A 27517-nucleotide genomic window follows, 5' to 3' on the forward strand; every position below is an offset into this window, starting at 1 on the left:
TTGTGGTAGCAAGCCGCTCATTATTGGCAGTCTGCAGTCTCAGGCTGGTTAGTATTGGCTGTCTGCAGTAGCAGGGTATTTCTTTTGGCTGTCTGCAGTAGCAGGCTGGTTATTATTGGCTGACTAGAAGATGGTTATGGTTGTTGGAGGTCAGTCATCTCAGCTGCAGGACATCACTACTGGAGTTCCTCAGGGTAGTGTCCTAGGCCCAGCCATCTTCAGCTGCTTCATCAATGACCTTCCTTCCATCATAAGGTCAGAAGTGGGCATGTTCGCTGATGATTGCACAATGTCCAGCACAATGTTCGCGACTCCTCAGATACTGAAGCAGTCCATGTCCAAATGCAGCAAGACCTGGACAACATCCAGACTTGGGCTGACAAGTGGCAAGTAACATTCGCGCCACACAAGTGCTAGGCAATGACTAGCTCCAACAAGAGAAAATCTAACCATCACCCCCTTGACATTCAATGGTATTATCATCACTGAATCCTCCACTATCAACATCCTGGGAGTTACTATTGACCAGAAACTGAACTAGCCATAAAAATACTGCAACTACAAGAGCAGGTCAGAGGCTAAGAATCTTGCCATGAGTAGCTCACCTCCTGACTCCCCAAAGCCTGTCCGCCATCTACAAGGCATAAATCAGGTGTGTGATGGAATACTCTCCCCTTGCCAGGATGAGTGCAGCTCTAACAATACTCAAGAAGCTTTGTCCAGGACAAAGCAACCCACTTGACTGACACCACATCACAAACATTCACTCCCTCCATCACCGATGCACAGTAGCAGCAGTGTGCACCATCTACAAGATGCACAGCAGGAACTCACCAAGCCTCCTTAGACAGCACCTTCCAAACCCACAACCACTACCGTCTAGAAGGAAAAGGGCAGCAAATCATTGGAAACACCACCACCTGGAAGTTCCCCTCCCCTCCAAGTCACACAACATCCAGATTTGGAACTATATCGCCATTCCTTCACCGTCGCTGAGTCAAAATCCTCTAATTTCCTCCCTAACAGCACTATGGGTGTACCTACACCACATGGACTGCAGCAGTTCAAGAAGGCAACTCACCACCACCTTCTCAAAGGACAATTAGGGATGGGCAATAAATGCCTAGCCAGAGACCACATCCATTGAACGAATAAAAAAATATTGGCTGTCTGTAGTAGCAGGCTGCTTATTATTGGCTGTCTGCAGTAGCAGGGTATTTATTATTGGCTGTCTGTGGTGTTCCTGCAATGATTGGTGTGCATGATGACTGTTGGTAAAGGCGCCTGTTCATTGGCTGATTCGCCTGGTTTTCCGGCCGTTTATTGGTTGATTGGTCTGGTTATCCGGCTGGTTATTGGTTGGTTTCATTGAATGACAACAGATATCCTGGAGCTGGGCAGGTCTCTCTTTCTGGAAACTATTTCCTGGTGTGTTAGAATTGGGCGGCTTGTCGGACGAGGGAGTATGTCGGTTTTAGGAGGGGGGAGATGTGTTCGGGTTGTTTTGATTATTGTGTTCAGTTTAAACGTGCTGCTTGCAGAAGAAGTTAAATTGAAACATTCACCTCCTCCGCAGACAGCTGTCCGCCTCTTTACCGACACGGAATTGGCCAAATACAACGGAGAAAAGGTGAACAAAGTGTTTGTAAAAGTGACTTGATGGTAAACTATTTAATGCTTTTGTCTTCTCGCGTTGTGGCGGGTATTTGGTCAGAGGTTTCAAGAATATTTTGTGAAGTACCCAATGATATGCTGTGTCATTCCATTAATTTCTAGGTGTAGTTTCCTATAGCCTATACCCACCCTAATATTTCTCAAATAATTACTCGTTATTAATTAATAATGAGACTAATCTGTATTATACATCAGAACAAGTTGATAGCACACGAATCGTTGCTTTTTGTAAGTCCCTAATTGTTGATAAATATCACTTTGTGAACTTTGCAATTATTTTACATTTTAAAAAATATGATTGTAATAGTTCTGAGCAACCAGCCTTTTTTTACTATTTGTTCATGGGATGTGGGCGTTGCTGGCTCGACCATTTATTGCCCATCCTTAGTTGCCCTTGAGAAGGTTGGTGGTGGACTGCGCCTTAACCGCTGCAGTCCATGTGGTGTAGGTACAACCATAGTACTGAGGAAGGAAATTCCAGGATTTTGACTCAGTGACAGTGAAGGAGTGGTGATTTAGTTCCAAATCTGGATGTTGTGAGACTTGGAGGGGAATTTGCAGACGGTGGTGTTCCCATGCATCTGCTACCCTTGTCCCAGATGATAGAAGTTTGTGGATCTGGAAGGTGCTGTCAAAGGAGCCTTCGTGAGTTCCTGTAGTGCACCTTGTAGATGGTTCACACTGCTGCCACTATGTGTTGGTGGTGGAGGGAGTGAGTGTTTAAGGCGATGGATGGGGTGTCAGTTAAGTGGGCTGCTTTGCCCTGGATGGTGTTGAGCTTCTTGTGTTGTGGGAGCTGCACTCGTCCAGGCAAGTGTACAGTATTCCATCACACTCCTGACTTGTGTCTTGTAGATGGTGGACAGGCTTTGGGGAGTCAGGAGGTGAGTTACTAGCCACAGAATTCCCAGTCTCTGACCTGCTCTTGTTGTCATAGTATTTATATGGCCGGCCCGGTCCAGTTCAGTTTCTGGTTAATGGTAACTCCCAGGATGTTGATAATAGGGGACTCAGTGATGTTAATGCCATTGAATGTCAGGGGGTGATGGTTAGATTCTCTCTTGCTGGAGATGGTCATTGCTTCGCACTTGAGTGGCACAAATGTTATTTGCCATTGATTAACCCAAGCCTGAATGTTGTCCAGATCTTGCTGCATATGGACACGGACTGCTTCAGCATCTGAGGATTCACATATGATGCTGAACATCATGCAATCATCAGCGAACATCCCCTCTTCTGACCTTACGATGGAGGTACGGCCATTGATGAAGCAGCTGAAGATGGTTGGGCCTAGGACACTACCCTGAGGAACTCCTGCAGTGATGTCCTGGGACTGAGATGATTGACCTCCCAAAACCACAACCATCTTCCTTTGTGCTAGGTATGACCCCAACCAGTGGAGAGTTTTCCTTCTGGATCCCATTGAATAAGTTTTACAAGGGCTCCTTGATCCCACAGTTGGTCAAATGCTGCCTTGATGTCAAGGGCAGACACACTCAGCTCACCTCTGGAGTTCAGCTCTTATGTGCATGTTTGGATCAAGGCTGTAATGAGGTCAGGAGCTGAGTGGCACTGGCGAAATCCAAACCAAGCATCAGTGAGCAGGTTATTGCTGAACAAGTGCCACTTGATAGTAGTGTCGATGACCCCTTCCGTTACTTTGAGAAAAGCAAAATACTGCGGATGCTGGAAATCTGAAACAAAAATAGCTGGAAAAACTCAGCAGGTCTGACAGCATCTGCATAGAGGAATACAGTTAACGTTTCGAGTCCGTATGACTCTTCATCAGAACTAAAGAAAAATAGAAATGATGTGAAATATAAGCTGGTTGAGGGGGGTGGGACAGATAGAGCTGGATAGAGGGCCAGTGATAGGTGGGGGCAAAGAAGAGATTGCCAAAGATGTCATAGACAAAAGGGTGTTGACGGTGGTGATATTAGCTAAAGGCTGTGCTAATGGTGACATTAAAAGTAGAAAGCAGGACGAGCAAGTGACAGATGACCCTAGTGGGGGTGGGGTAGGGGGAAGGGATCGAAATGGGCTATAAAGTGGAGATAAAACAATGGATGGGAATAAATTTAAAAATGATAATAGAAATAGGTGGGAAAAGAAAAATATATTTTAAAAATATATAAATTATTAGAAAAAAGGGGATGGGGATGGAGGAGAGAGATCATGATCTGAAGTTGTTGAACTCAATGTTAAGTCCGGAAGGCTGTAAAGTGCCTAGTCGGAAGATGAGGTGCTGTTCCTCTAGTTTGCGTTGAGCTTCACTGGAACATTGCAGCAGGTCAAGGACGGACATGTGGGTATGAGAGCAGAGTGGTGTGTTGAAATGGCAAATGACAGGGAGGTCTGGGTCATGCTTGCGGACAGACCGAAGGTGTTCCGCAAAGCGGTCACCCAGTCTGCGTTTGGTCACTCCAATTTAGAGGAAACCGCATTGGGAGCAGCGAATGCAGTAGACTAAACTGAGGGAAGTGCAAGTGAAATGCTGCTTCACTTGAAAGGAATGTTTGGGCCCTTGGACGGTGAGGAGGGGGGAAGTAAAGGGGCAGGAGTTGCACCTTCTGCGTTTGCATGGGAAGGTGCCGTGGGAGGGGGTTGAGGTGTAGGGGGTGATGGAGGAGTGGACCAGGGTGTCCCGGAGGGAACAGTCCCTATGGAATGCTGAGGGGGGGGGGTGAAGGGAAGATGTGTTTGGTGGTGGCATCATGCTGGAGTTGGCGGAAATGGCAGAGGATGATCTTTTGAATGCGGAGGCTAGTGGGGTGATAAGTGAGGACAAGGGGGACCCTATCACGATTCTGGGAGGGAGAGGAAGGCATGAGGGCGGATGCATGGGAGACGGGCAGGACACGGTTGAGGTCCCTGTCACCCACTGTGGGTGGAAAACCTCAGTTAAGGAAGGAGGAAGACATGTCAGAACTGTTTTGGAAAGTGGCATCATCAGAACAGATGCGACGGAGGCGAAGGAACTGAGAGAATGATATGGAGTCCTTACAGAAAGCAGGGTGTGAGGAGCTGTAGTCAAGGTAGCTGTGGAAGTCGGTGGGCTTGTAATGAATATTGGTGGACAGTCTATCACCAAAAATTGAGACAGAGAGGTCAAGGAAGGGAAGTATCAGAGATGGACCATGCGAAAATGATGGGGGGTTGGAAATTGGAAGCAAAATTAATAAATTTTTCCAGGTCCTGACGAGAGCATGAAGCGGCACCGAAGCAATCATCAATGTACCGGAGAAAGAGTTGTGGGAGGGGGCCGGAGTAGGACTGGAACAAGGAATGTTCCACGTACCCCCTTTTCCCCGCTTTTTTTTCTAAAAATTTATATATATTTAAATATATTTTTCTTTTCCCACCTATTTCTATTATCATTTTAAAATTTATTCCCATCCATTGTTTTATCTTCACCTTTTAGCACATTTCGATCCCTTCCCCCTACCCCACCCCCACTAGGGCTATCTGTCACTTGCTCGTCCTGCTTTCTACCCTTTAATTTCACCATTAGCACATCCTTTAGCTAATATCACCACCCGTCAACACCCCTTTGTCCTTTTGTCTATGACATCTTTGGCAATCTCTTCTTTGCCCCCACCTATCACTGACCCTCTATCCAGCTCTACCTGTCCCACCCCCCTCAAACAGCTTATATTTCATCTCATTTCTGTTTTTCTTTAGTTCTGATGAAGAGTCATACGGACTCGAAATGTTGACTGTCTTCCTCTCCGCAGATGCTGTCAGACCTGCTGAGTTTTTCCAGCTATTTTTGTTTTTCCTTCTGTTACTTTGCTGATGATTGAGGGTAGACTGGGTGTTAATTGTTTGGGTTGGATTTGTCCTGCTTTTTGTGGTCAGGACATACCTTGGCAATTTTCCACATTGCTGGGTAGATGCCAGTGTTGTAGCTGTACTGGGACAGATTGGCTAGGGGTGTGGCAGGTTCTGGAGCACAAGCCTTCAGCACTATTACCAGAATGTTGTCAGGGTCCATAGCCTTTGCAGTATTCAGTGCCTTCAGCCATTTCTTGATAACACATGGAGTGAATCGCATTGACTGAACCCTGGCATCTATGTTGCTGGGAATCTCAGGAGGATGCCTGGATGGATCATCCACTTCTGGCTAAAGAAGGCTTGTGCTCCAGAATCTGCTGCACCCCTAGCCAATCTGTCCCAGTACAGCTACAACACTGGCATCTACCCAGCAATGTGGAAAATTGCCAAGGTATGTCCTGTCCACAAAAAGCAGGGCAGATGGTTGCAAATGCTTCAGCGTTGTGTTTTGCACTGATGTGCTGTGCTCCCCCATCATCGAGGATGGGAATATTTGTGGAGCCGCCTCCAGTGAGTTGTTTAATTGTCCAGCACCATTCACAACTGGATCTGGCAGGGCTGCAAAGCTTTGCTCTGACCTGTTGGTTGTGGGATTGCTTAGCACTGTCAATCGCATGCTGCTTTCACTGTTTGGCACGCACGCACTTCTGTATTGTAGCTTCACCAGGTTGACAGCTCATTTTTAGATATGCCTGGTGCTGCTCCAGATATGTCCTCCTGCACACTTCATTGAATGAGGGTTGATCCCTGGTTTAGTGGTAATGGTAGAGTGGGGGACATATGCCATGAAGTTGCAGATTGTGGTTAAATACAATTCTGCTGTTGTGGCCCACAGCGCCTCATGGATGCTCAGCTTTTAGTTGTTAGATATATTTGAAATCCATCCCATTTAGCACGGTGTTAGTGCCGCACAACACAATGGAGGCTATTGTCATGAACAGGGGAGAGGGAGACAGACTGATAACCCCCTAATTCTTCTACCCTTCTGTCCGTAATCAGTGTAGTTTAATTTGGATAAGGCTAAGGTTCATTCTCAAACCCCTGCCTGTGTGTAGTTAGATTTTACAAAATCACTAGTCTCAGACTTGCATGGATTTTTAAACCAGGAGTATTATTTACACTCTCTCTCTTTTCCTGTAAAGGTTTACTTCATGCACATCACATACAGACGAGAAAGATACGGTAAAAGAAAGTTTTATTTCAATGGATATTCAAACCAAACATAGTAATTAACAGTTCATGTGTTTTTAAGAGACCACTTCAGAGAGAGGTGTAGCAAATAGAGTAGACAGCCTTGATAATGCTTGTAGCCAGAGAGCCGGTTTCCCTTTTCCAGGCAAACTCAGGATCTTTCGGAAACAAGCATTCAAGGAGGCTTTAAAACTTTAGGTCTTGTGGCTTAGAAGACTAGATGTTATAGCCTGATTTCAGCTGTGATGCTCCTTCTGATGTTACTCCTGCATTCTGCTGTCTGCAGGGCTTCTAAGAAAAGGCTTTCAGAAAGCAGAGTTTTGGTCTTGTGCCGGCTGGCCATTGATGCACGATGGAAAACTATCGATAGTCTATTCATGTTAATGAAAGTTTCCACCTCCCATAGTCAAAAACCATTGCCATACAATAGAGGCAGACAGGGTCCTTAGCATTTCTCTTGTGCATAATCAATTTCATTAGTTCTCCTTTGTTACCTGGTAGTCCTGGAGACAGAAATTCTGAGACCTTATTGTCCTTGCTGTTTTGAGGTACGTCCTGGCAATGGCAGGTGCGACATTCTACAAGGATGTTGTCTAGGCATGCTCAAGTAATCCACTTTTAGAAGCTTCCGGAAGCATGGCAAACTTGCAGTTCTAAAAGTCAGGTGACCTGTGGCAGCCATCTTGATGATCAACAGTGCCCTTTTTAAAGAGGGCATGCAGGTTTTTAAAAAATTGCAATATCCTTATGTCTGCTTGGCATGACAGTATCCGTAATGTGAAGAGGGGACATGTCTCCACAAGGATTGTGCACTCATCATTTCTACCAACACTGTCATGGTCAGATGCATCTGCAACAGGTAGATTGGTGAAGATGAGGTCAAGTAGGTTTTTCTTTGTCCTTTAGGATTCGGCCAGCTTGATCAATAGTGGTGGTACTGAGCTATTCTTGATAATGAAAATTGATATCCCCCACCAGAGTACATTCTGTGCCCTTGCCACCCTCAATGCTTCTTCCAATTGGTGTTCAACATGCAGGAGCACTGATTCTTCAGCTGAGGGAGGGTGGGGGTGGGGCGGGGGGGGGGGGGGGGGTGCGGGTGCAGGGTAGTGGTGGGAGTAAGTAGTAATCCTCACCAATGTTGAGGACTCCCAGAGAAACTGTATACCATTGTGCCACCGCCTCTGGTGGGTCTGTTATTCCAGTAGCATTGGACATACCCAGGGATGGTGATGGTGTTGCCTGGGACATTGTAAAGTAAGATTTGATGGTTTTTGAGTATAACAAGCTGTTACTTGACGAATCTGAAACAGCTCTCCCAATTTTGGCACAAGTCCCCAGTTGTTAGTAGGATGATGTTGCAGGGTTGACAGGGCTGGGTGTGCCATTCTCATTTCCAGTGACTAGGTTGATGCTGGATAGCCTGGCTGATTTCATTCCTGTCAGGCTTCAAAGTGGTTTGGCATGATTGAGTGGCTTGCTAGGCTATTTCAGAGGACAGTTAAGAGGCAACTACATTGCTGTGGGTCTGGAGTCACATGTAGGCCAGGCCAGGTAAGGACGGTAGATTTCCTTCCCTAAAGGACATTGGTGAACCAGGTGGCTTTTTATGAGAATTGGCAATGGTTTCATGGTCACTGTTGGGATTAGAATAGTTAGGTACTTGCTTGACCTGCGCAGACTTGATGGGCCAAAGGGCCTTTTTCTGTGCTGTAGATCTCTATGACTATATGACTGCTACTGAGACTAGCTTTTAATTCCTGATTTCTTAATTGAATTTAAATTCCACCAGCTGCCACGGTGGGATTTGAAGCCGTGTCCCCAGAGCATTAGCCTGGGCCTCTGGAGTAACAATGTCACTGCACCACCGCCTCCCCAGACCATTTAAATCTTATTAGATGATTTTGTCCTCCTTCCATTTAGCTAACTGTTTACTGAATTATCATGTTAATTACATTATTTTTATTATTTACCAATAACATTGGGCAAAATCTTTTTTCCCCCCAGTTCCCATCATATCATAGCAAAACATTCTATGCCATTAGGCCCCTGTCCTAAGCTCAGACTGAGAAATGTTTGATTGGAGTATGCTTTAACTTTGAATCTCATCAATTGGATTAATGTTTTCTCCCAGGAATATAACTGAAATAATAACTTGTGTTTGTATAATGATGCTGTGGAATAATGTTTAAAAAAACGCCAAGATGTTTTGTAGAAATGCAAAGAAAATGGACGCAGAACCAAAGCAGGAGCTAGTAGCTGGTGTGACAAATTCAATCAAAGAGGGTCTGAAAGAAAGAGGAAGCTGGAGATATACGGGTGTGTAGGGAGAATCAGCAACGCTGGTCTAGATGGCTGAAGGCACAATTGCCAAGTGTGAGGCAAAGGGGAGCATGAGCAAGAGTTAGAGAAACCAAATTTATAGGTTTGAAATTTCTCATTCAACCCCAAGACATTGGGCATCTGGGAGCCAACGTAGGGAAGGGGTGATGGGCAAATAGGATAGGACATGCTCTGCAGAGGTTTCAATGAGTTGATGTTTAGGTGGAGGATGGAAGCTGGCCAGGAGGACAGTCAAATTTGCAGATCACAAAAGCATAGATAAGGACTATAGCAGCAGGTAGGGTGAGTTTATGGCAAAGGTAGGCAATATTATCTACCTCAATGCCACTTTCCCGCACTATCCCCATTCCCTTAATGTAATTTTTATCCAGAAATCTATAGATATCTGTCTTGAATATGCTCGATGATTAGAATTCTCTACCCCAGAGGGCTGTGCAAGCTCAAAGATTCACCACTGAGTGAAGAAATTCTTCCTCATCTCGGTCTTAAATGGCCTGTCCCTTTTTCTGAGACTCTGCCCCCTGGTTCTAGATTCACTAGCCAGGAGAAGCATCCTATCTGCATCTACGCTGTCACACCTTGTAAGAATTTTGTAAGTTTCAGTGAGATCACCTCTCATTTTTCAAAACTCTAGAGAATACAGGCCCAGTTTCTTCAATCTCTCCTCATAAGACAATCCTGCCATCCCATGGATTAGTCTGGTGAGCCTCTGTTGCACTCCCTCTATGGCAAGTTTATCCTTCCTTAGGTAAGGAGACCAAAAACTGTACACAATACTCCAGGTACTCTAGCACCTGTGGTTGTAGGAGGCTAATCATCTCAGTTCCAGCACACTCAACAGCACTACCATCACTTAATCCGTGATCATCAACATCCTGGGATTGCCATTGATCAGAAACTTAAGTACAGTGGCTACAAGAGCAGGTCTGATGCTAGTTGTCCTGTGGTGAGCAACTCTCCTCCACACTCCCTAAAGCCTGTGCACCATTTACAAGACACAAGTTGGGAGTGTGCAACCCTCCTCTTGTCTGAATGGCCACTGTTCCAACAACATACAAGAAGCTTGATGCCATCCAGGACAATGCTGTTTGTTTGATTGCACCCCAACCACTGGCTTAAATATCACTCCCTCTACCAAAGGCACACAGTGACATCATGTATACTATCTACAAGATGCACTGCAGCAACTTGTCAAGGCTCCTTCCAAACTCATAACCTCTACCACCTAGAAGGACAAGGGCAGCAGGCGCATGGTAACACCACCACCTACAAGTTCCCCTCCAAGCCACTCATCATCCTGACTTGGAACTATATTCACTGTCACTGGATCAAGAACCTGGAACTCCACTTTGGATGTACCTTCACCACATGGACTGTAGCAGTTCAAGAATGCAGCTCACCTTCTTTAGGGCCATTTGGGAGGGGCAGTAGTTACTGGCATTGCCAGCATTGCTGAAGTTCCATGAATTAATTTTAGAAGATAAAGTCCAAAATCTATTTGCTAAATTTTTAATCTGCCATTAATTCTTTCTTTTGCTGTTCTTAGAAAGATCAACCCATCTACATGGCAATTAAGGGAGTTGTGTTTGATGTCACATTGGGAAAAGGTAAACATTATGTTGCACATGATGACCTCTTTCTTAGTTCTGCACTAATGTTAAAGCTTGTGTGTTGTTAAATCTGTAACTGAAGCCTGATGGTAAATCTGAAATGGTAGTTTTTTTATGTTTACCCATAGTGTTATTATGGGTTTAATAAACAACGCTCTTCATTCTGACTAAAATTATCTGAGACATATTGTTAACTTTTGTATGCTTGTTCTAAATTTCCCAGTGACTGTAAAATTATGTATGCTGGAGATCCCTGAAAGCTTGTTCCCAACGCTGCTCTTTACTTAACATTTGGAGATTTTCTCTATCTTTTACTTTCTACAGTAACTAAACCAGGAAATTTTTGCTTCACTGTCTTAGTATATTGGAGATAAAATTACTATAGTTAGCCTCTTAGGAAACAGAATTATTAGGGACCTGGTTACATTTCTTCTGCAGATATCAATCTGCTCAATTGCTACCTCACCTCAGCTTTTGGTGTCCCTGTGCCCAGTAAACACTTAACACTCTCTCCCTCCTGCTAAGGCCCCATCTTCACTTTCTGAAGGGTCACAGACTGGAATGCATTTGGCTCACAACTGGTTTGAGCCATTCATTGTCCGATTCGACTCTGCTGCATTGAGCACTACTGGGCTTTGCTCTTGTCTGTCAACACCTCTCCCTCCTGAAATACCATGTTCACCCCCCACCCCATGACCCCTTCTTGTCTCCACTATTAACTGTCTCTCTGAGCTCCTGCCCTTCTTCACCCTTGACTCCAATAGAGGGTCTCGTAGAATTCTTTGTCATTAAAATTGAGACCATTCATTCAGTTAGCTGTTGCATTCCCCACCTCTCCCTTTCCCACCAAGCTAAGCTTTCCCTAAGCTCTCCACTCCTGCCTCAGCTTGAACCTGCATCTTTTTCCACTTGCTCTCCTATCACTCCACATACTCTCTTTCACTCGTTTTATCAGTGAAACTCACCTCCTGCTCTCTCGACTCTATTCCCACTAATCTGTCCACCGCTCTTTCCTTTTGGCCCCCATCCTAACTGTCACAAAAGGTTCCCCCTCCTTGGATTTTATCCCCATGTCTTTGAAAACTGCCATCATCGCACTTTCATCAAAAATTCACCCTTGACCCTTCTGTCCTTGCAAACTACCATTAGAGTTTGTTTTTATTGTATTGTACTGGACAGAACACACTTGATGGCCTTTCTCACTACTTTTTGTATGATAAACCACTTTCTATTTTTATTCGTTATATTGATATAAGCTGGGTGGCCTGTGTTTTGTTACTACGATATTTCTAGACTTTTTATGGCAAGTCTTCAGGTGCAGAAAGGCAATAGTATATTTCTCTGTGAACCTGATAGATGGAGTGACTGTCTGTCTGCTGTAAAAGTGTTTTTTCATGTGCATTGGAAAGGAGAGAGTTGTTTCTAATGGCAAAAGTCATTATTCATCTCGTAGGTATCATTAATAACTTTAGTAATTGAAGTAAATTGTAGTAGATTGTAAAGTTTAAATATTCATTCTAATATATTCCTTGACCGCCCACCTCTTTCCCCCACCATTTCTGTTTCACTCAATCTTTCTTATTACAGGCCCATAGCTGAACTTCGGGGGAAAGTTCAATGTGAAGACATTTTCATGTCTTCTCCTGGTTATCCTCTGACTGACTTTCGTTAAGAAGCCCTTGAATGAAATGGATGGATCTTTCTTAGCAATTTATTGTCATATTGTTTTGTTGTCCTCTGTCTCTCATGTCTCCTTTACTCTTCCACTGCTCCAAATAACTTATCCAAGATGGATAAAGTCCATTCCTGGGGTGGGGTGAGAGGGGGGTGATATGGTGGTGTCTGCACTGTTCAGTTATTTTATAGGAAAATCAGTACAGTACTTCCTTATCAGTTCAAATCCTAGACCTCTCTGTCAATCAGATTTGCTTGGCATAGTTCTGATGAGTGCTTTTTGTTCTCCACTGAGTCAAAATGCAAAGCATTGAATAAGTTGCGAAGATTTCATAGTGGTTGTGGTTGCCAAACTTTTGCTGAAAGTGGAAAGAAGAAATCTAATCTGAACCTTTCCATTTTCCAGCTGGTTGATGAGGGGTTGGATAGCATTGGCGTGTTTAAACATAATGCATCGAATACAGAAGTCTGCCCTTTTTTTAACTATAGGGTTTTTTGAGTGAAAACTACTAATAGGCCAGGCAGTGTATGCACTTGCAAGTGGTCTGGCCCACAGTCTTCAGCAAGGGTGTGCAATGTATATATTGAGCTGGTTCCATTTGAGGCTCAGGAATAAAGAAATTTGTATGGCGCATTCATGCTCAACAAATTTGAGTGTCAATTCCATGTGGTATGCTTGGTTGCAGCATAACAGATTCCTCAGCCTTTAGTACAAACGCTTGCACGAGGAGCTTGACATCTCTTCAAGACAAAAACCTGCTCTCATGAATCTGGTTGTCTTGACTTAGACCAAATGCTGCCAGGACCATTAGTCCTTGGATCTTTCACATCAATATTTTTACATGTGATGGCAGAACATTCAACATCAAGACTGTGTTTAAATTGGGAAGGTTTTAAAAAAAAAAAAATTCTTGACTTTTTGGGGGAGAGGTTTGGAGACCAGGCACCATTCAGACTCGGAAACTTCAGTTAGAAAATTGAAAAAATCAGTTTTCAATTGATAAAGCCAATCAAAAAAACTAAATATTGTAGAACAGGATGTAAATGGTGAATCTATTTTTAAAAAAATTTGAAGAGGTAGAGTATCACATGTAATTCAAAAATATGCATTTTTTCATAAATATATAACCTTGCCTTTATAGATTTCAATGTCAGTCTGTCATATTTTTACCCATTTTACCACCTTCACAATATCTCCTGGCAGCTCATTCCATGCTGGAGGGAGCGAAGTGTGTTTTTCTATTGTAGGAATTGAGTACTTTTGCATTACTGGTATACAATAATGTGACAAAGACCAAAATTTAAATTTATTAAAACAATTAGACAAGAACTTTACTTAATTCTTCAACAACTTTGTAATAACATCAGGAGATAGGGGGGAGAGAGCCTGAGAAAAAACAGTGACGGATTTTCCATTTTAAAATCAAATCCTCTTAAATTGACCTCAGAATTTGCAATGAAAATGTTAGATTTATGCAACAGAAATACTTGTGGCATTCAGGTCACCATGCAAAAATATGAAATAACTGAGTTTTAATCAAGTCCCTTTGTAGTTATCTGAATGGAAATGCTATCAAAAGGGTGTCCACACTACTTCAAAAGGGAAATAAACAGGAACAGGAATTTACTTTTACTTCTCGTAGATCCAGATAACATTTGTTACACAACAGGACAGCAGCCACAGCAACCATTACCATGGTTTTGTTAGTCTTGTATCTTGCCAGTTCTTTGTGACAAATCCATACCTTTTTACAGGGTTATTGGCTACACTCTGATCTCATTGTTTTCTATCAGATTTTTTGTTTCAAGTACCTTCTAATGAATTATCTTAATTGCTCTAAAGGTAATTTTTAAATGTCACATATCAGTATCCATCTTTGAAAACTACAATATAATTGAATCATCACAGAAAATATTGCTTCGATGTTCATAATGTTATCTCAATTATATTTATCCTATATATTCTATCAAATGATAATGCTAATGTCCTTTACTCCGACATTTATATCAGGCCAATTTTAAACTTAACCAGCAAAATCACTCCTGTATTGAAAAAATACTCATTTAGAACTAGTTAGGAATTATAACATGGTTAACAGGCCAGCCTGTGTTGGTGCTTATTCTCTCTGTGAGCAATGGTGCTAATCCCATATCCATCAATACTCCTTTTGTCAACCCCTTGTCTATTTAATCCTTTAAGATTAACACAGTCTCTCAACTCTCTGTTTAAAGCAGAAAGTTCCTCCTGCTTCCTGTCCTGAAATATCTTGCATTTAGTTTTTATCTGTGTCCTCTTGTTCTAGGTTCCTCAACCACTTGAAACAATTCTGTTTCAAGTTTACCCACCATTCATAACCATGCCTTCAACTGCCTAGGCTCCAAGCTCCAGAATTCTTCCCTAAATCTCTCTGCCCCTTTACTTTTCTCATCTCCTTTAACATGCTCCTTAAAACATACCTCTTTTATCAAGTTTTTGGTCAGCTGCCCTAATGTCTACTCACTTAACAAATTTTTAATTAATTTGTCAAATTTTAATTAATATTCTTATTAAGTGCCTTGGGATGTTTTCCTATGTTAAAGGTGCTATATAAATGCAAGCAGTTGTTTCTATACATTTCATAATTTTAAATAGCTCTACGCGATCACAGTTTGTTAATAAAAACAGGCCTAATTTTTCAAACCTGTCAAGGCAGTATTCTAGTGAATCTGCACTTGTATCTCTCTCTTATCCCAGCATGCTTCCAACAGTATGGAGCCCAAAATTACATAAGTTCTTTAGCCCTTGTCTTACTAAGATTTTTATTTAAATGGATTCACCATTATATCTCAACATTTATATTCTGTGCTTCCACTATTTTGTTTTTTTTGCTGGTCTTAGCCACTTAAACTGGTTTTAATGTCTTATGAACCTGAACTTTGAAATTTTGCTCCTTCAGATCATCTACCTTTCCCTCATTCAAAAAATACACTTTATTTCATAAAAATATACCACCATGCCTTTATGGATTTCGATGTCAGTGTGCCATATTTGTGCCCATTTTACCATCTTTTCAGTAGTCCCTTCCAGCTTTTTGCCCACGGAGTTTTGCAAATTTATCCACCGTCCTCTTTTATGCCTGTATCCAAATGATATTGCATTTTATAATCGCTATCCGCCCAGACTTCCAATGGAAAGTTACTTAGCAGGGTAAGGGGAGAGCATTGCATTTGGAAGGAGTGTTTACAGCTTTTAAGTTTGTTGCCTGCACAGCTGGCGAAGAGAAAGATAACATTTGTAAGTTAAAGCCTATGTTTTTATGTCTAGAATTTTATGGCAAAGGTGGCCCGTATAACGCACTAGTGGGGAAAGACTCCACTCGAGCTGTAGCAAAAATGTCCTTGGAATCTGAAGACCTGACGCATGACGTGGTAAGCTTTCCTTCCTGAATCAGTGAATTATTTTTCTCTTGAACGTTTGCCTCTGCTCATCCTGACTATTTTATCATGATAGGATGGATCCTGTTTAGATGTGTAGCAAGGATAATTTGGAATTTACCGTATATATAATTCTTTGAGGAATCACTATCAATTTAAATTGTGATATGTCCTTGTTTTAAGAGGCTACCTTGTTATTTTATAACTGCATTCTCTAATTAGTGGAATTATGCACATTAAATGTGAGTGTAATCAGAAGAGCTGTTGCCTCAAGTGAAATGTTATGTCAGATATTTAACACGGGTTTGGCTTTCGCATTATTTCACCTTAACCTTAAGGATGAATAGATCTTAAGTTATATTTTTGATGCCATAATCCAATGAAACTATTAAGACATGGTACGATTTTGTAATTTATAGTTTTTTTTTTAAAGCTGTAATATCACAAAAGCATATCTAATAGGAAACTGACTGTTCTTAAGTTTGAGAAGTGAGTGCAGTTAGTTATGTAGAATTAAATCCTGTTATAGCTTATATTTACTGTTTTACTTCTATTGATAAAACTGATGTCATGAAAGATGTCAGCTGTTTTTGGGAAGATTGGGGAAATGCTGCCACTTTAATCTTTTGAAAAAAATATTAAATGGCTCTTGCTGCATAAGTTATGTATTAATTCTTCTTTATTTCACTGTTCCTCTGAAGGAGGCCCTTCATTAATCCCACTATAGCTGTCATTTCTTCAAAGACAATCAGCCCAGATTTACGTTGGATTTTCTGAACACTTCTCAGTTTGTCAAAGCAGCAATGCTTAAGGTACTTAGACCCCCACCCCTCCCACCCCCTTTACTGTGCATCAGTGAAGAGGATACCACTGAGGCAGAAATACTAAATGAATTCATAAAGCCGTAGAATGGTTACAGCATGGAAAGAGGCTGTTCAGCCCATCAAGTCTGTGCAGGCTTTCTTCAACAGCAATTTAGCTAGTGCTACTGCCCTTTCCCCATATCCTCATAAATTTTTTCTCTTTTTGGCATTTATCCTATTCTCTTTTGAAAGCCACAATTGAATCTGGCTCCGATCCTAACCATTTGCTGTGTAAAAGTATATTGTCCTCATGTTGCCTTTGGTTCCTTTGTCAACCCCTTTCTACCAGTGCCCTCTGATTCTTGCCGAATGGAAACAGATTCTCTCTATCTGCCTTAGACCCCTCTTTTTTTTTTTCAAGCACCTCTATTAAATCTCCCCTCCATCTTCTCTGTTCTGAGGAATCTGTCTACGTAACTGAAGTCCCTCCTCCCTGGAACCATTCTCATGAAAGTTTTCTGCACCCGCTTTAAAGCCTTTACATCCTTCCTAAAGTGCGGTGCCCAGATGTAGACACAATGCACTAGTTGAGGTTGCATCAGTGTTTTATAAAGGTTCATCATAAATTCCTTGCTTTTGTGCCTCTATTTATAATACCCAAGATCCCATTTGCCATTTTAACCATTTTCTTAACCTGTCGTGCTATCTTCAATGATTTGTGCACGCCTACCCTCCGTCTCCCTGTCCTTCGCACCCTTCAATAGTTGTACCCTTTAGTTTGTATTGCTGCCTCTTGTTCTTCCTACCAAAATATATCACTTCACACTCATCTGCATAACATTTCATTTACCACATGCCTGCCCATTTCACCGGCCTGTCTACGCTCTCCTGAAATCCATCACTGTTCTTCCCATAGTTCAAACTACTTCCAAGTTTTGAACCATCTGGAAATTTTGAAATAGTACCCTGTACACCCTAGTCTGGGTCATTAATATATGTTTTGAAAAGCAGTGGCCCTAGTACTGGCCCCTGGTGAATCCTAGCATACAGCTTCCTCCAGTCTGGAGAAAAAACATTCACCCCTACTCTCTCTTTCCTGTCACTCAGCCTTAATTAATCGATATTTGTCCGAGTGATTGTTTATTTTATTCAGGTTTCCTGTTTCTCAAAACTTTCTCACTACCTGAAAAATTGTAACAATTATCCTGGGTTTATCTTTAAACCTTTTTTTTTCAGCAAGAGTGTAGGATTTGCAATTTCCCATTTCTCTGGCGTCATGCCTTCTTATTGCAAGGAGGCTAGGAAGATTATGACTTATATGTCCACAATTTCCACCCTTACTTCCTCAGCATCGTCCTGGTGACTTATCAAGCGCAGTCAGCCTTTTTAATACCTCTCTTTATTAAGTTTTAATCTATCCACACAAAAAAATATCTGCTCAACACTTCTGCCACTTCCTTGTTTCCCATTATTAATTCCCCAGCCTAACAGTCTAAGGGACCAATACTCACTTTAGTTACTCTTTTCTTTTTTAAATACTCATAGAAACTCTTACTAATTATTTTTATATTTCTAGCTAGCTTTCTCTTATTCTCTAATTTCTCCCTCATTATTTCTTTATCATTCATTGTTGGTTTCGAAAAAATCTGTCCAATCTTCTGACCTACACAGTATTGTATACCTTCTTCAATTTGATGCTATCCTTTAGCCCCAGATGGTGCATCCTTCTCAGAGTCTTTTCTTTTCTCAATGGAAAGTGCCTTTAAGAGCTATGAAATATCTCCTTAAACGTCTGCCACTGCTTCTCTACTGTCTTACCTTTTAGCATATTTTCCCAGTTCATTTTAGCCAACTCTGTCTTCATACCCTTGTAATTGCCTTTTTTAAAGTTTAAGACACTTGTCTTAGGCCCACACTTCTCAACCTCAAACTGAATGTGAAATTCTATCATGTTATGATCATTGCCTAGAGACGCCTTTACTATGAGATAATTAATTAATCCTGTCTCACAGCACATTATCGGGTCTGAAATTGCCTGCCCTTTGTGGTTTTAGAACGTACTGCTCTAAGAAATTATCCGAAATACACTCTTATGAACTCACTTTTCAAGCTACTTTTGCCAATCTGATTTGTCCAATCTGTATGAAGATTAAAATCACCCATGATTATTGCAACACCTTGCTTACAAGCCCCCATTATTTCTTCCTGTATACTCTGTCCTCTAGTGCAGCAACTGTTAGGAGGCCTATAAACTACTCCAACAAGTCATTTCTTATCTCTACCCAAGCTGATTCTACATCTTGATCTTTTGAACTACAGTCATCTCTTGTTGCGGCACTAATGCCAGCTTAATTAACAGAACTACCCCATCATGTTTTCCTAGCGCCCCGTCCTTCCCAAATTTCAAATATCTTTGAATATTTAGGTCCCACCCTTTGTCATCTTGCAACCACGTCTCTGAAATGGCTATTACAACATAAATATTTATTTATATTTGTGTTACCAATTCACCCATTTTTGTTATGAATACTGTGTGTTCAGATACAGAGGGTAGAATCGTCCCAGATTTGTACTAAGTGTGGTGGCAGGCATGAAAGTAGACATTTTACCCGCTGGCTGCAATGGCGTGTTTTCGCGCTGCATCGTCCCCTTTCCACCTCATTAGTTATGCAGCCACAGAAAGCACATCGTCTCGCTGGAGGGTGGCCTCCAATTTGCCCGCCATGCCATTACCTCACCGCTTCCTCATGCCGGGCACTGTGCGCACGCTTCTCAATGCTTTTAGCCATGATTGCTTTCTTGAAGACATGGTCCCAAAAACCAAGATGACTGTAGCCCCGTATCAGTGATGCATCCCTGGGATGCCATGGAGGCGTGCCGCGATGTCCTCTACTTCCGCTCTGGCTGCAGGAGGCCCATCAGTGTCACCACTCCAGCTTGGGAGGTGGTGGTAGAGGTGGTCAGTGCCAATGCTGCACACACGAGGTCAGCCATCTAGTGCAGAAAAAAGACAAATGATCTCATCCGTGCCGCCAGGATAAGGCAACCACCTCATCACTCTAAACTCTCACACTCACAAGCCCATCACACATTCACTGGCATCTTACTCACTGCCAGCTCAAGGGACATCATCACTCATCCTATCGCATATGCCCTCACATCTCCATCTGGCCTCATCATCTCTGGGAGACTGTCTCCTCAGCCCTCACCATCTTAAGCCACTTGCTCAGATCAACATGTGCCCCCACACACACCCTGGGATACCCCTCTCCCCAATACAGTGCTTGCCCTGAAGCCTCTTCCTTGCTTGAGGTCACTTCTCCTTCTCCTTCCCCAAGCAAGCCCTAGCCGTACGGCCATTGAAAAGCTACCCCTTCCTTATGGCTGGTCTGGTAGGTAGAGACCTGCCCATGAGCCCCCCTAAAAGTGATATGGTGCTGCCTGTGAAGCCTGGCGCTGATGACCGTGAGTGCTGCCTGAAGCAAGGTAGGTAAACAAACCTCGAAGTCCCAAGTGAGGGGCAGCTCGCCAGGTGCTAATGTACAATTGTGAAACATGTTGGTGTGCAATCACGCCGACGTGGCCAGATGATCCAGTGTGGGGGGTGACTCTGGTGAGCAGGGCTTGTAATGAGATGCTAAAGTATTGAAATTAGGTTCCCGACGTGCAGCAGCAGGAAACACTGCCTGTAATTGACGGGTGGAGCGGATGATCGCAAACTGATTTCACAATGGCATTAATCCAATTTTTGGCCTTCTCGCCATATTATCCACTCTCACCCACCATGACGCCCACCGCCAGTGGGACCAGATGATTCCACCCAGAGCGTGTGATTCTGTCATTTTGCCACTTTTGCAAACTCTGCCCTTATCTGCTGGTGCACTCTTAAGTTTGGAAGCTCTGTCCCTTGCTGCCAAATTCTGGTTATCATTACCCATACTGCTACCCTACCCTATTGCTTTGTCCTTTCTCTTTAATTTACCAACTCACCCCTCATGTGATCCCTGGCCCCTGCACTATTTTATTTTACAACCTCTCTACAGCCCTAATTCTACAACGCACCAGAACACTGGTCCCAGCACAGTTCAGGTGAAGACCATCCCAATGGTACAGCTCCCACTTCCCCCAGTACCAGTGCCAATGTCCCATGAATCGAAACTCATTTCCCACACACCAATCTTTGAGGCAACAACTTCATAAAGCATATGGATAAACATGCAAATACATATAAATTTTGATCCTTTTCCAAAGGTTACTTTGTAATTTTTTTCCTACTATCCAATTCGGGATCAACATTTTTCAGAGCGTACATTAAAAAAAATATCATGAAACATGACACTGGTTAATTTGATCAACCTAGTGTGACACTGGTATGTAAATATATTTTATATACCTGTGTCTTTGCTCCTTTCAAAATTGTTTTGTAAAAATTTCCAATGGAAATGCCAATATCGAAATGTCAACATGAAAGCAGAAAATGTTGGACATACTCAGCAGGTCTGGCAGCATCTATGAAAAGAGAAACCAGGGAGCATTGTCCGACGGGTTGGGGGGTGGTGTTGAGCATTGCTGGGGTTGCCATGGTGCTGGAGGCTTTGAAACTCCAGTGGATTTACTTTGAGGTAGGCTTCTCAGCAGGCTTTACACCTGCTAGGAACAGCTCTAGGCAAATCCATGTAAAAAGGTTTAACTATAGAGCAAACAGCCCAAGACTGTACAGATTTGGTCATCTTATCCCGATATGGTAGGGAATTATGTAACAGTCTGGGCAAGGTAAATCCGACAACAGAAGTTTAAATTCCCGTGTAAGCCCCGCGTGTGTGCACATTGGGACTTTCTCAGGGTCCCTAGGCACATTAACGATTTAAATTGAGTCATTCGCCACTCCCCATGTTGGAAGTTTCAGGTCGGTGATCTTTCATCATTGAAATGTCAACACTAGGTGGCACTCTAAAGGGAATTCTAATGTTAAATGTTGCTACTGTCTATCGTGCCTCTAGAGGGTGCTGGAAGATCTTTGCCTCAAAAAAAATTCAAATGGCAACTTTCACAATAACATGATTAAACTTGCTTCTTACCTGTCTTTGTCTTTTAATATTGTTACTAAAGCCTTTTGGCGCAACCTCCAGACTTCACTTGTGGGCTGTCACCCGCATTGCCCACTTGTAAGCCTGGTCCTACATTGCCAACCCCTTGGAAGGTCTCTACAGAGTGCTCCCCCCACCCCCCCACAACCCAGTTTGAGAACCACTGACCAATTGCAAATCCCAATTCACTCTTGAAACAAACCCGCAACAGAATAGCAAAACTTCTGTAATCAAATCTCTACTTAATGTGTGTGGCTAAGCATGTTCACCAAAGTGGACACAGTGTCTCAAGTTGGCATGCATACCAATGTAAATCTAATAAATGTTTCAATGTATAAAATACTCAAATTATATTAAATACACATTTTACTCATTCAAGCTATGTTCTATTCTTGATGATAATTCAGTGGCATTCTAGCCTAAAAATTTTAATTATCCAAGAAATATGACTAATGGGAATTTATTCATTCAAATATTTTGATCAGACTCGACTGTATTTTATGCTTTAACCAATTATGCATAATCTTCCATATCTTGAGTATTTCAATATATGATTTAATCTGATTTTTAATTTTTGCTGTATAATTTTTCTCTGCCATTTGTATTTTTCTTTGCAATATTTTCAATGCTTCTGTAATAATGTAAACACATCTTTTCAGCTTCCTACGAGTAATACTACAAGTTTATAATACCTGCATCTCTAAATCACTGCGTGGATTTGGCAGTAATAAGAATATCCACTTATTTTTCTACAATATGGAACTATAAACTCTGAGCCATTGTTACTTGCTACAGAGATAGCTCTGTAACAACACTCAACCGTACAACAAGTATAGCTAAAAGATATGCCACTTCCTCAGACTAATTATGAACAGGGCCTTGGAGATTCTCTTCTATATAAAGAGAGTTTGTATTTTGTGTATGGCAGAAGTTTTGCATATAGCTCAAACTTCCTTTGAGTCACACTCCCTTCTCAAATTTTCCCCATCATGTTAATATCCAAAACAAAAACAGAATTACCTGGAAAAACTCAGCAGATCTGGCAGCATCGGCGGAGAAGAATAAAGTTGACGTTTCGAGTCCTCATGACCCTTCAACAGAACTGAGTAAAATTAGGAGAGGGGTGAAATATAAGCTGGTTTAAGGTGGGGGGGCTGGGAGGAGAGAAGTGGGGGGGGGGTTGGTTGTAGGGACAAGCAAGCAGTGATAGGAGCAGATAATCAAAAGATGTCACAGACAAAAGAACAAAGAGGTGTTGAAGGTGGTGATATTATCTAAGAGAATGTGCTAATTAAGAATGGATGGCAGGACACACAAGGTACAGCTCTAGTGGGGGTGGGGTGAAATAAGACTAACAGGGAATAAAAGGTATAAATTTAAAATTAACGCAAATAGGTGGGAAAAGAGAAATCTATATAAATTATTGGAAAAAACAAAAGGGAGGGGGAAGAAACGGAAAGGGGGTGGAGATGGAGGCACATTCTCTTAGATAATATCACCACCTTCAACACCTCTTTGTTCTTTTGTCTGTGACATCTTTTGATTAACTGCTCCTATCACTGCTTGCTTGTCCCTACAACCACCCTCCCCCACTTATCTCCTCCCACCCCTCCCCCCACCTTAAACCAGCTTATATTTCACCCCTCTCCTAATTTTACTCAGTTCTGTTGAAGGATCATGAGGACTCGAAACGTCAACTTTATTTTTCTCCGCCGATGCTGCCAGACCTGCTGAGTTTTTCCTGGTAATTCTGTTTTTGTTTTGGATTTCCAGCATCTGCAGTTTTTTGTTTTTATCTCTGATGTTAATGTCCACGTTAACAGCTTATTCCCCAACTTCAGTATTCACCTTCCTTGTGAACCTGAATAGAATCTTTACCTGTGCTCACTAAATTGAGACCCCAGGTGTTTTTCTAAATCTTCCTCTTTTATTTCCCTGTCAATTTGATCATCTGAAGCAGTGGCGTAAAATTGTACCCTTAGGATGTCCCAAAGTGCTTTGCAATGAATGAGCCATTTGTTTAAAGTGCCAGAATATATGGGCAAACACAGCAGCTTGTTTATGCACAAGCCCACAAAGTAAACAAGATGAATAGCTACCTTCTGGTATTTTGGTGGTGGTGGTTGAAAAAGGTTTGCTAACCAGGAAATCAGGAGACCCTCCATTTTCTATCAAATATTGCCCCTGGGCATTTTATACCTGCCAGGGCAAGCAATCGGGAATTCAGTATAATGTCTCATCCAAAAGATAATACACCTGCATCAAAGCAGCATGTTCTCAGTACAGCCCTGAAATGTCAGCCCAGAGTTTGTGCTCAAATCTTGTGTGGAAGAAAATGGTGCAAGAGAAGCTAATTCTACCAGTAGTTCTTAAATTTCAGTGCAGTATTGATCAACCAGTCTCTTTAATCCCTATTAACACTTTGGGTTTCCATTCAGACTTGTAAACTGTGTTTCCTTTGTCGATATTTTGCTCCTGTGATTTGGGATATAATGAATACCAAATAAAAAGATGTAATCTTAATTTCATCCTTTATGATGGAGTGTGAACTAGTATTTTTGACTTTGTACCAATGATCTTTCAGTTCCAGCAGAACTGGAATGGAATGTCTACCACCATATTTCCAGAAACTTTATTCATTTTCATTTATTCGCGGGATGTGGGTGTTGCTGACTAGGCCAGCATTTGTTGCCCATCTTTATTTGCCCTTGAAAAGTTGGTGGTCAGCTGCCACCTTTAAACCACTGAAGTCCATGTGGTGCACGTACACCCATAGTGCTGTTAGGGAGGGAGTTCCAGGATTTTGACCCAGAGACAGTGAAGGAACGGCGATATATTTCCAAGTCAGGATGGTGAGTGACTTGGAGGGGAACTTGCAGGTGGTGGTGTCCCCGTGCATCTGATGCCCTTGTCTTTCTAGATGGTAGAGATTCTGGGTTTGGAAGGTGCTGTCGAAGGAGCCGTGGTGAGTTTGCTGCATGCATCTTGCAGATGGTATGTACTGCTGCCACTGTGGTGGTGGAGGGAATGAACACTTAAGGTAATGGATGAGATGCCAATCAAACATGCTGCTTTGTCCAGCATGGTGTCAAGCTTCTTGAGTGTTGTTGGTGCTGCACTCATCCAGATAAGTGGGGAGTATTCCATCACACTCCTGGCTTGTGCCTTGTAGATTGTGGACAAGCTTTGGGGAGTCAGAAGGTGAGTTACTTGCCACAGAATTCCCAGCCTCTGATCTGCTCTTGTAGCCAAAGTGCCATCTTTTGTAGTTCCTTTGAAACAAGACCAGAGTAGTAGAACTGCACCTCAGATGTCTACATGTTTGGTTGGTATTCTACACTCCTTTACGTTTATAGACCATGTACTACAGTTTTTACATTTATCTATGCTTTCTTCCCTTTTCCATCATTTTACAGACTGGACTCACTGAAGATGAACTGAAGTCTCTTGATGATGTATTCAATAATTTGTACAAGACCAAGTATCCTATTGTTGGCTACACAGCACATCGAATTCTTAATAAAGATGGCAGCCCCAACAAAGATTTTAAACCTGAAGATCAGCCCCATTTTAGCATTAAAGATGAGTTTTGACCTATTTTGTATTTTAAATGGTCTGTGTTTCATGTTTTAGTATTGAAAATATAGTATCTGTAGTTTATACACTACTTTTTTACAATGTTTTTGTAAGAGAATAAGAACAGGCTTCCTGTGAATGTCAGCGTTTGAGAAGTGACTTTTAACAATGTTTCACCTTCATAAACTAGGTACAGTGACTTTTGAACTTGCTATTGAAAATTGACGATCCAATTTTATAGTGAGTATACATTTAGAGATTGAAAACTAGGAAGGAAATTTGTATCAAATATTCCCACTATATTTAAGTTCTAAATTTTCTTCACGTTACATTTAATAAAATGTATTTGTTTTGGATTTAAGTTTCATGCTGTTTTTTAACTTGCCTGTTTTCTGGAGATCATTCATAGTGTCCGAGTGGGCGTAAATGATCATTAGTGATGTATAATCACACACCTGAATCTTCCATTTTTTTTCTTTGCATCTCTTTCCGCACCAACTCCATAAACAAGAAATGACTGATTATGGTGATACAGTCCCACAGCTACTGATGGTTGCAAGTGTTGTGTGTATCTGTGCATAAGCTCATCTCATAATTCAAACCTATCAATTTTGGACTAAAATAATGTAATTTAACATATGTCTTATGTAAAAGTCACCCCTACTTTTTCAGGGATCAAACTGTGTTGTAATTATTACTTACTGGTAATTACCAAGGTTCATCAATTTAAAATCAGGGACAGGAACTAATAGGTTTTCCCTCTGCCAATTCTAGATGCAAACTCCGAGCCAATTGATAATCTAAGGTGTCCCTTACAATCTATGAAGCTGTACAAGCAAGTACACAGCTCAATTTAAACGGGAGAAAAAGTGTCCGAGTGGGTTACCGAGCATCGGCATTATGGTCCCATCACCTGTGGAACCATCTGACTCTGCCCTCAGAGAAGCAAAGAAAGATGCTATTCCAGAAATCAAGGCCAGCACCAAGTGGTGTGCAAGATTCATGAAAAGGTCTGATTTAGTACTCTAAGAAAACACAAATTTCACAGCCTCTGCCACCTGAACTCGACAAAATCATCAGATTCCATTGTTTTGTCATCTGACTTCAACAGAAAAATGCGTGTTGATTGGCCTACATTGGACATATAGATGAAGGACAGATAACTGTGCCATGCCTGCAAACAAAACCATTATTGAGATGGTAATGAAGAACCATCCCTTGTAAAGATGACAGGCCACGAGAAGACGCAATTCACAACAGTTCCATCTTGTGTGGCGGGTGGCACAAAGTTAAAGCTGATGGTGATATTCAAGCACAAATCTATCTCCAGAGAGAAATTTCAGAAAGGCGCTGTCATCCGTGTTCACAAGAAAGGCTGGATGGATGAAGGCTGTTGCAACAAATGGATCAAAGACGTGTGGAATTTGAGACCAGGACGGACTACACAAAAAGGAATCATCTGGGACATTTCAAATCCCACCTTGTCGGTTTGTGATATGAGATCAACCAACACCCAAAGTGACAGTTATCCCTGGTGGTCGTACGAGTGTTATTCACCCTTTGGATGTATGCATAAATAAACCACTCAAGGGCAGTACCATATCTGAAAGATATGACCATGAAGGTTGAAAGCAAATGCCATGTTGAATAATTTCTAAACTTGTATATTTATATTTTGGTAAGCATATCTTTTAGTTCTTTGGTGTTTGTTAATCTTTTGTGACCATAACTGAGTGGATGCTGAAAGTAGCATTGTGTGTAAAGCACAGCTGCTGCTAACTTCTCGTGCCAGTTATGAGCGGAAGAAACAACTGCAACTGTCAGAATTTCCAGGTTTTAGTAGTATCTATGCACTCCAATATCTAAAAGATATTAATTTAGAGAAATCTAGTTCTCATGTGACTTTTACAACAAAATAACGTTGCGCATATCTGCACATAATGGGAAAACGCACAGCACTCTGTTATTTACAGTAGCTGATGTCCTGACAGTGCCTGCACCCAAATGAGTTGACTTTGTATCATAATGTGAGTTTGGCTCATAATGTAGGACTGCCACAGTTCAGGGATAGGAATTGGCAGACAGACCGTGAAGGGCTATTGGCTGCCCATGAAATGCCAATGTTTTAATGCTTGCGCTTTAAGGTTCTAATCAGGTGGGTTTGACTGTTGAAGAACACCCCCTCCTAAAAAAAAGACAGAAAATAAAAAAAGCCTGGTCCTTGAAACTGAAGAGACCCACCCTGCTTAAAATTCTCAAGTGGCCATTGGGAACAGGACACTGTAGCTGGAAGGATAATTGGGTGCTCTAG

The 27517-nt window shown here is 42.0% G+C and overlaps 1 protein-coding gene across 2 annotated transcripts; it reads left to right on the forward strand.

Moving 5' to 3' along the window:
- The first annotated feature begins 1393 nt into the window (after positions 1-1393).
- Positions 1394-25562, forward strand: nenf (neudesin neurotrophic factor). Of its 2 annotated transcripts, none has more exons than XM_078557017.1 (4): positions 1394-1630; positions 10589-10649; positions 15631-15734; positions 25047-25562. In XM_078557017.1, the coding sequence occupies exons 1-4, from the start codon at positions 1466-1468 to the stop codon at positions 25221-25223; spliced, it is 507 nt and encodes a 168-aa protein (XP_078413143.1). In that variant the 5' UTR covers positions 1394-1465; the 3' UTR covers positions 25224-25562. The 2 variants fall into 2 exon arrangements, with proteins under 2 accessions (XP_078413143.1, XP_078413144.1); XM_078557018.1 differs by having other exon boundaries at positions 1609-1662.
- The last annotated feature ends 1955 nt before the right edge of the window (positions 25563-27517 follow it).

Source organism: Cetorhinus maximus, chromosome 14 (assembly GCF_964194155.1).
Source record: "Cetorhinus maximus chromosome 14, sCetMax3.hap1.1, whole genome shotgun sequence".
Lineage (NCBI taxonomy): Eukaryota > Metazoa > Chordata > Chondrichthyes > Lamniformes > Cetorhinidae > Cetorhinus > Cetorhinus maximus.

What these genes read in the sequence shown, in the direction of transcription:
- nenf (XM_078557017.1), top strand. Translation starts at nt 1,466, where the DNA reads ATGTCGGTTTTAGGAGGGGGGAGATGTGTTCGGGTTGTTTTGATTATT. An exon ending in CCAAATACAACGGAGAAAAG is followed by an intron (nt 1,631 to 10,588) that starts GTGAACAAAGTG and finishes TGCTGTTCTTAG; the next exon opens with AAAGATCAACCCATCTACAT. An exon ending in AAGACCTGACGCATGACGTG is followed by an intron (nt 15,735 to 25,046) that starts GTAAGCTTTCCT and finishes ATCATTTTACAG; the next exon opens with ACTGGACTCACTGAAGATGA.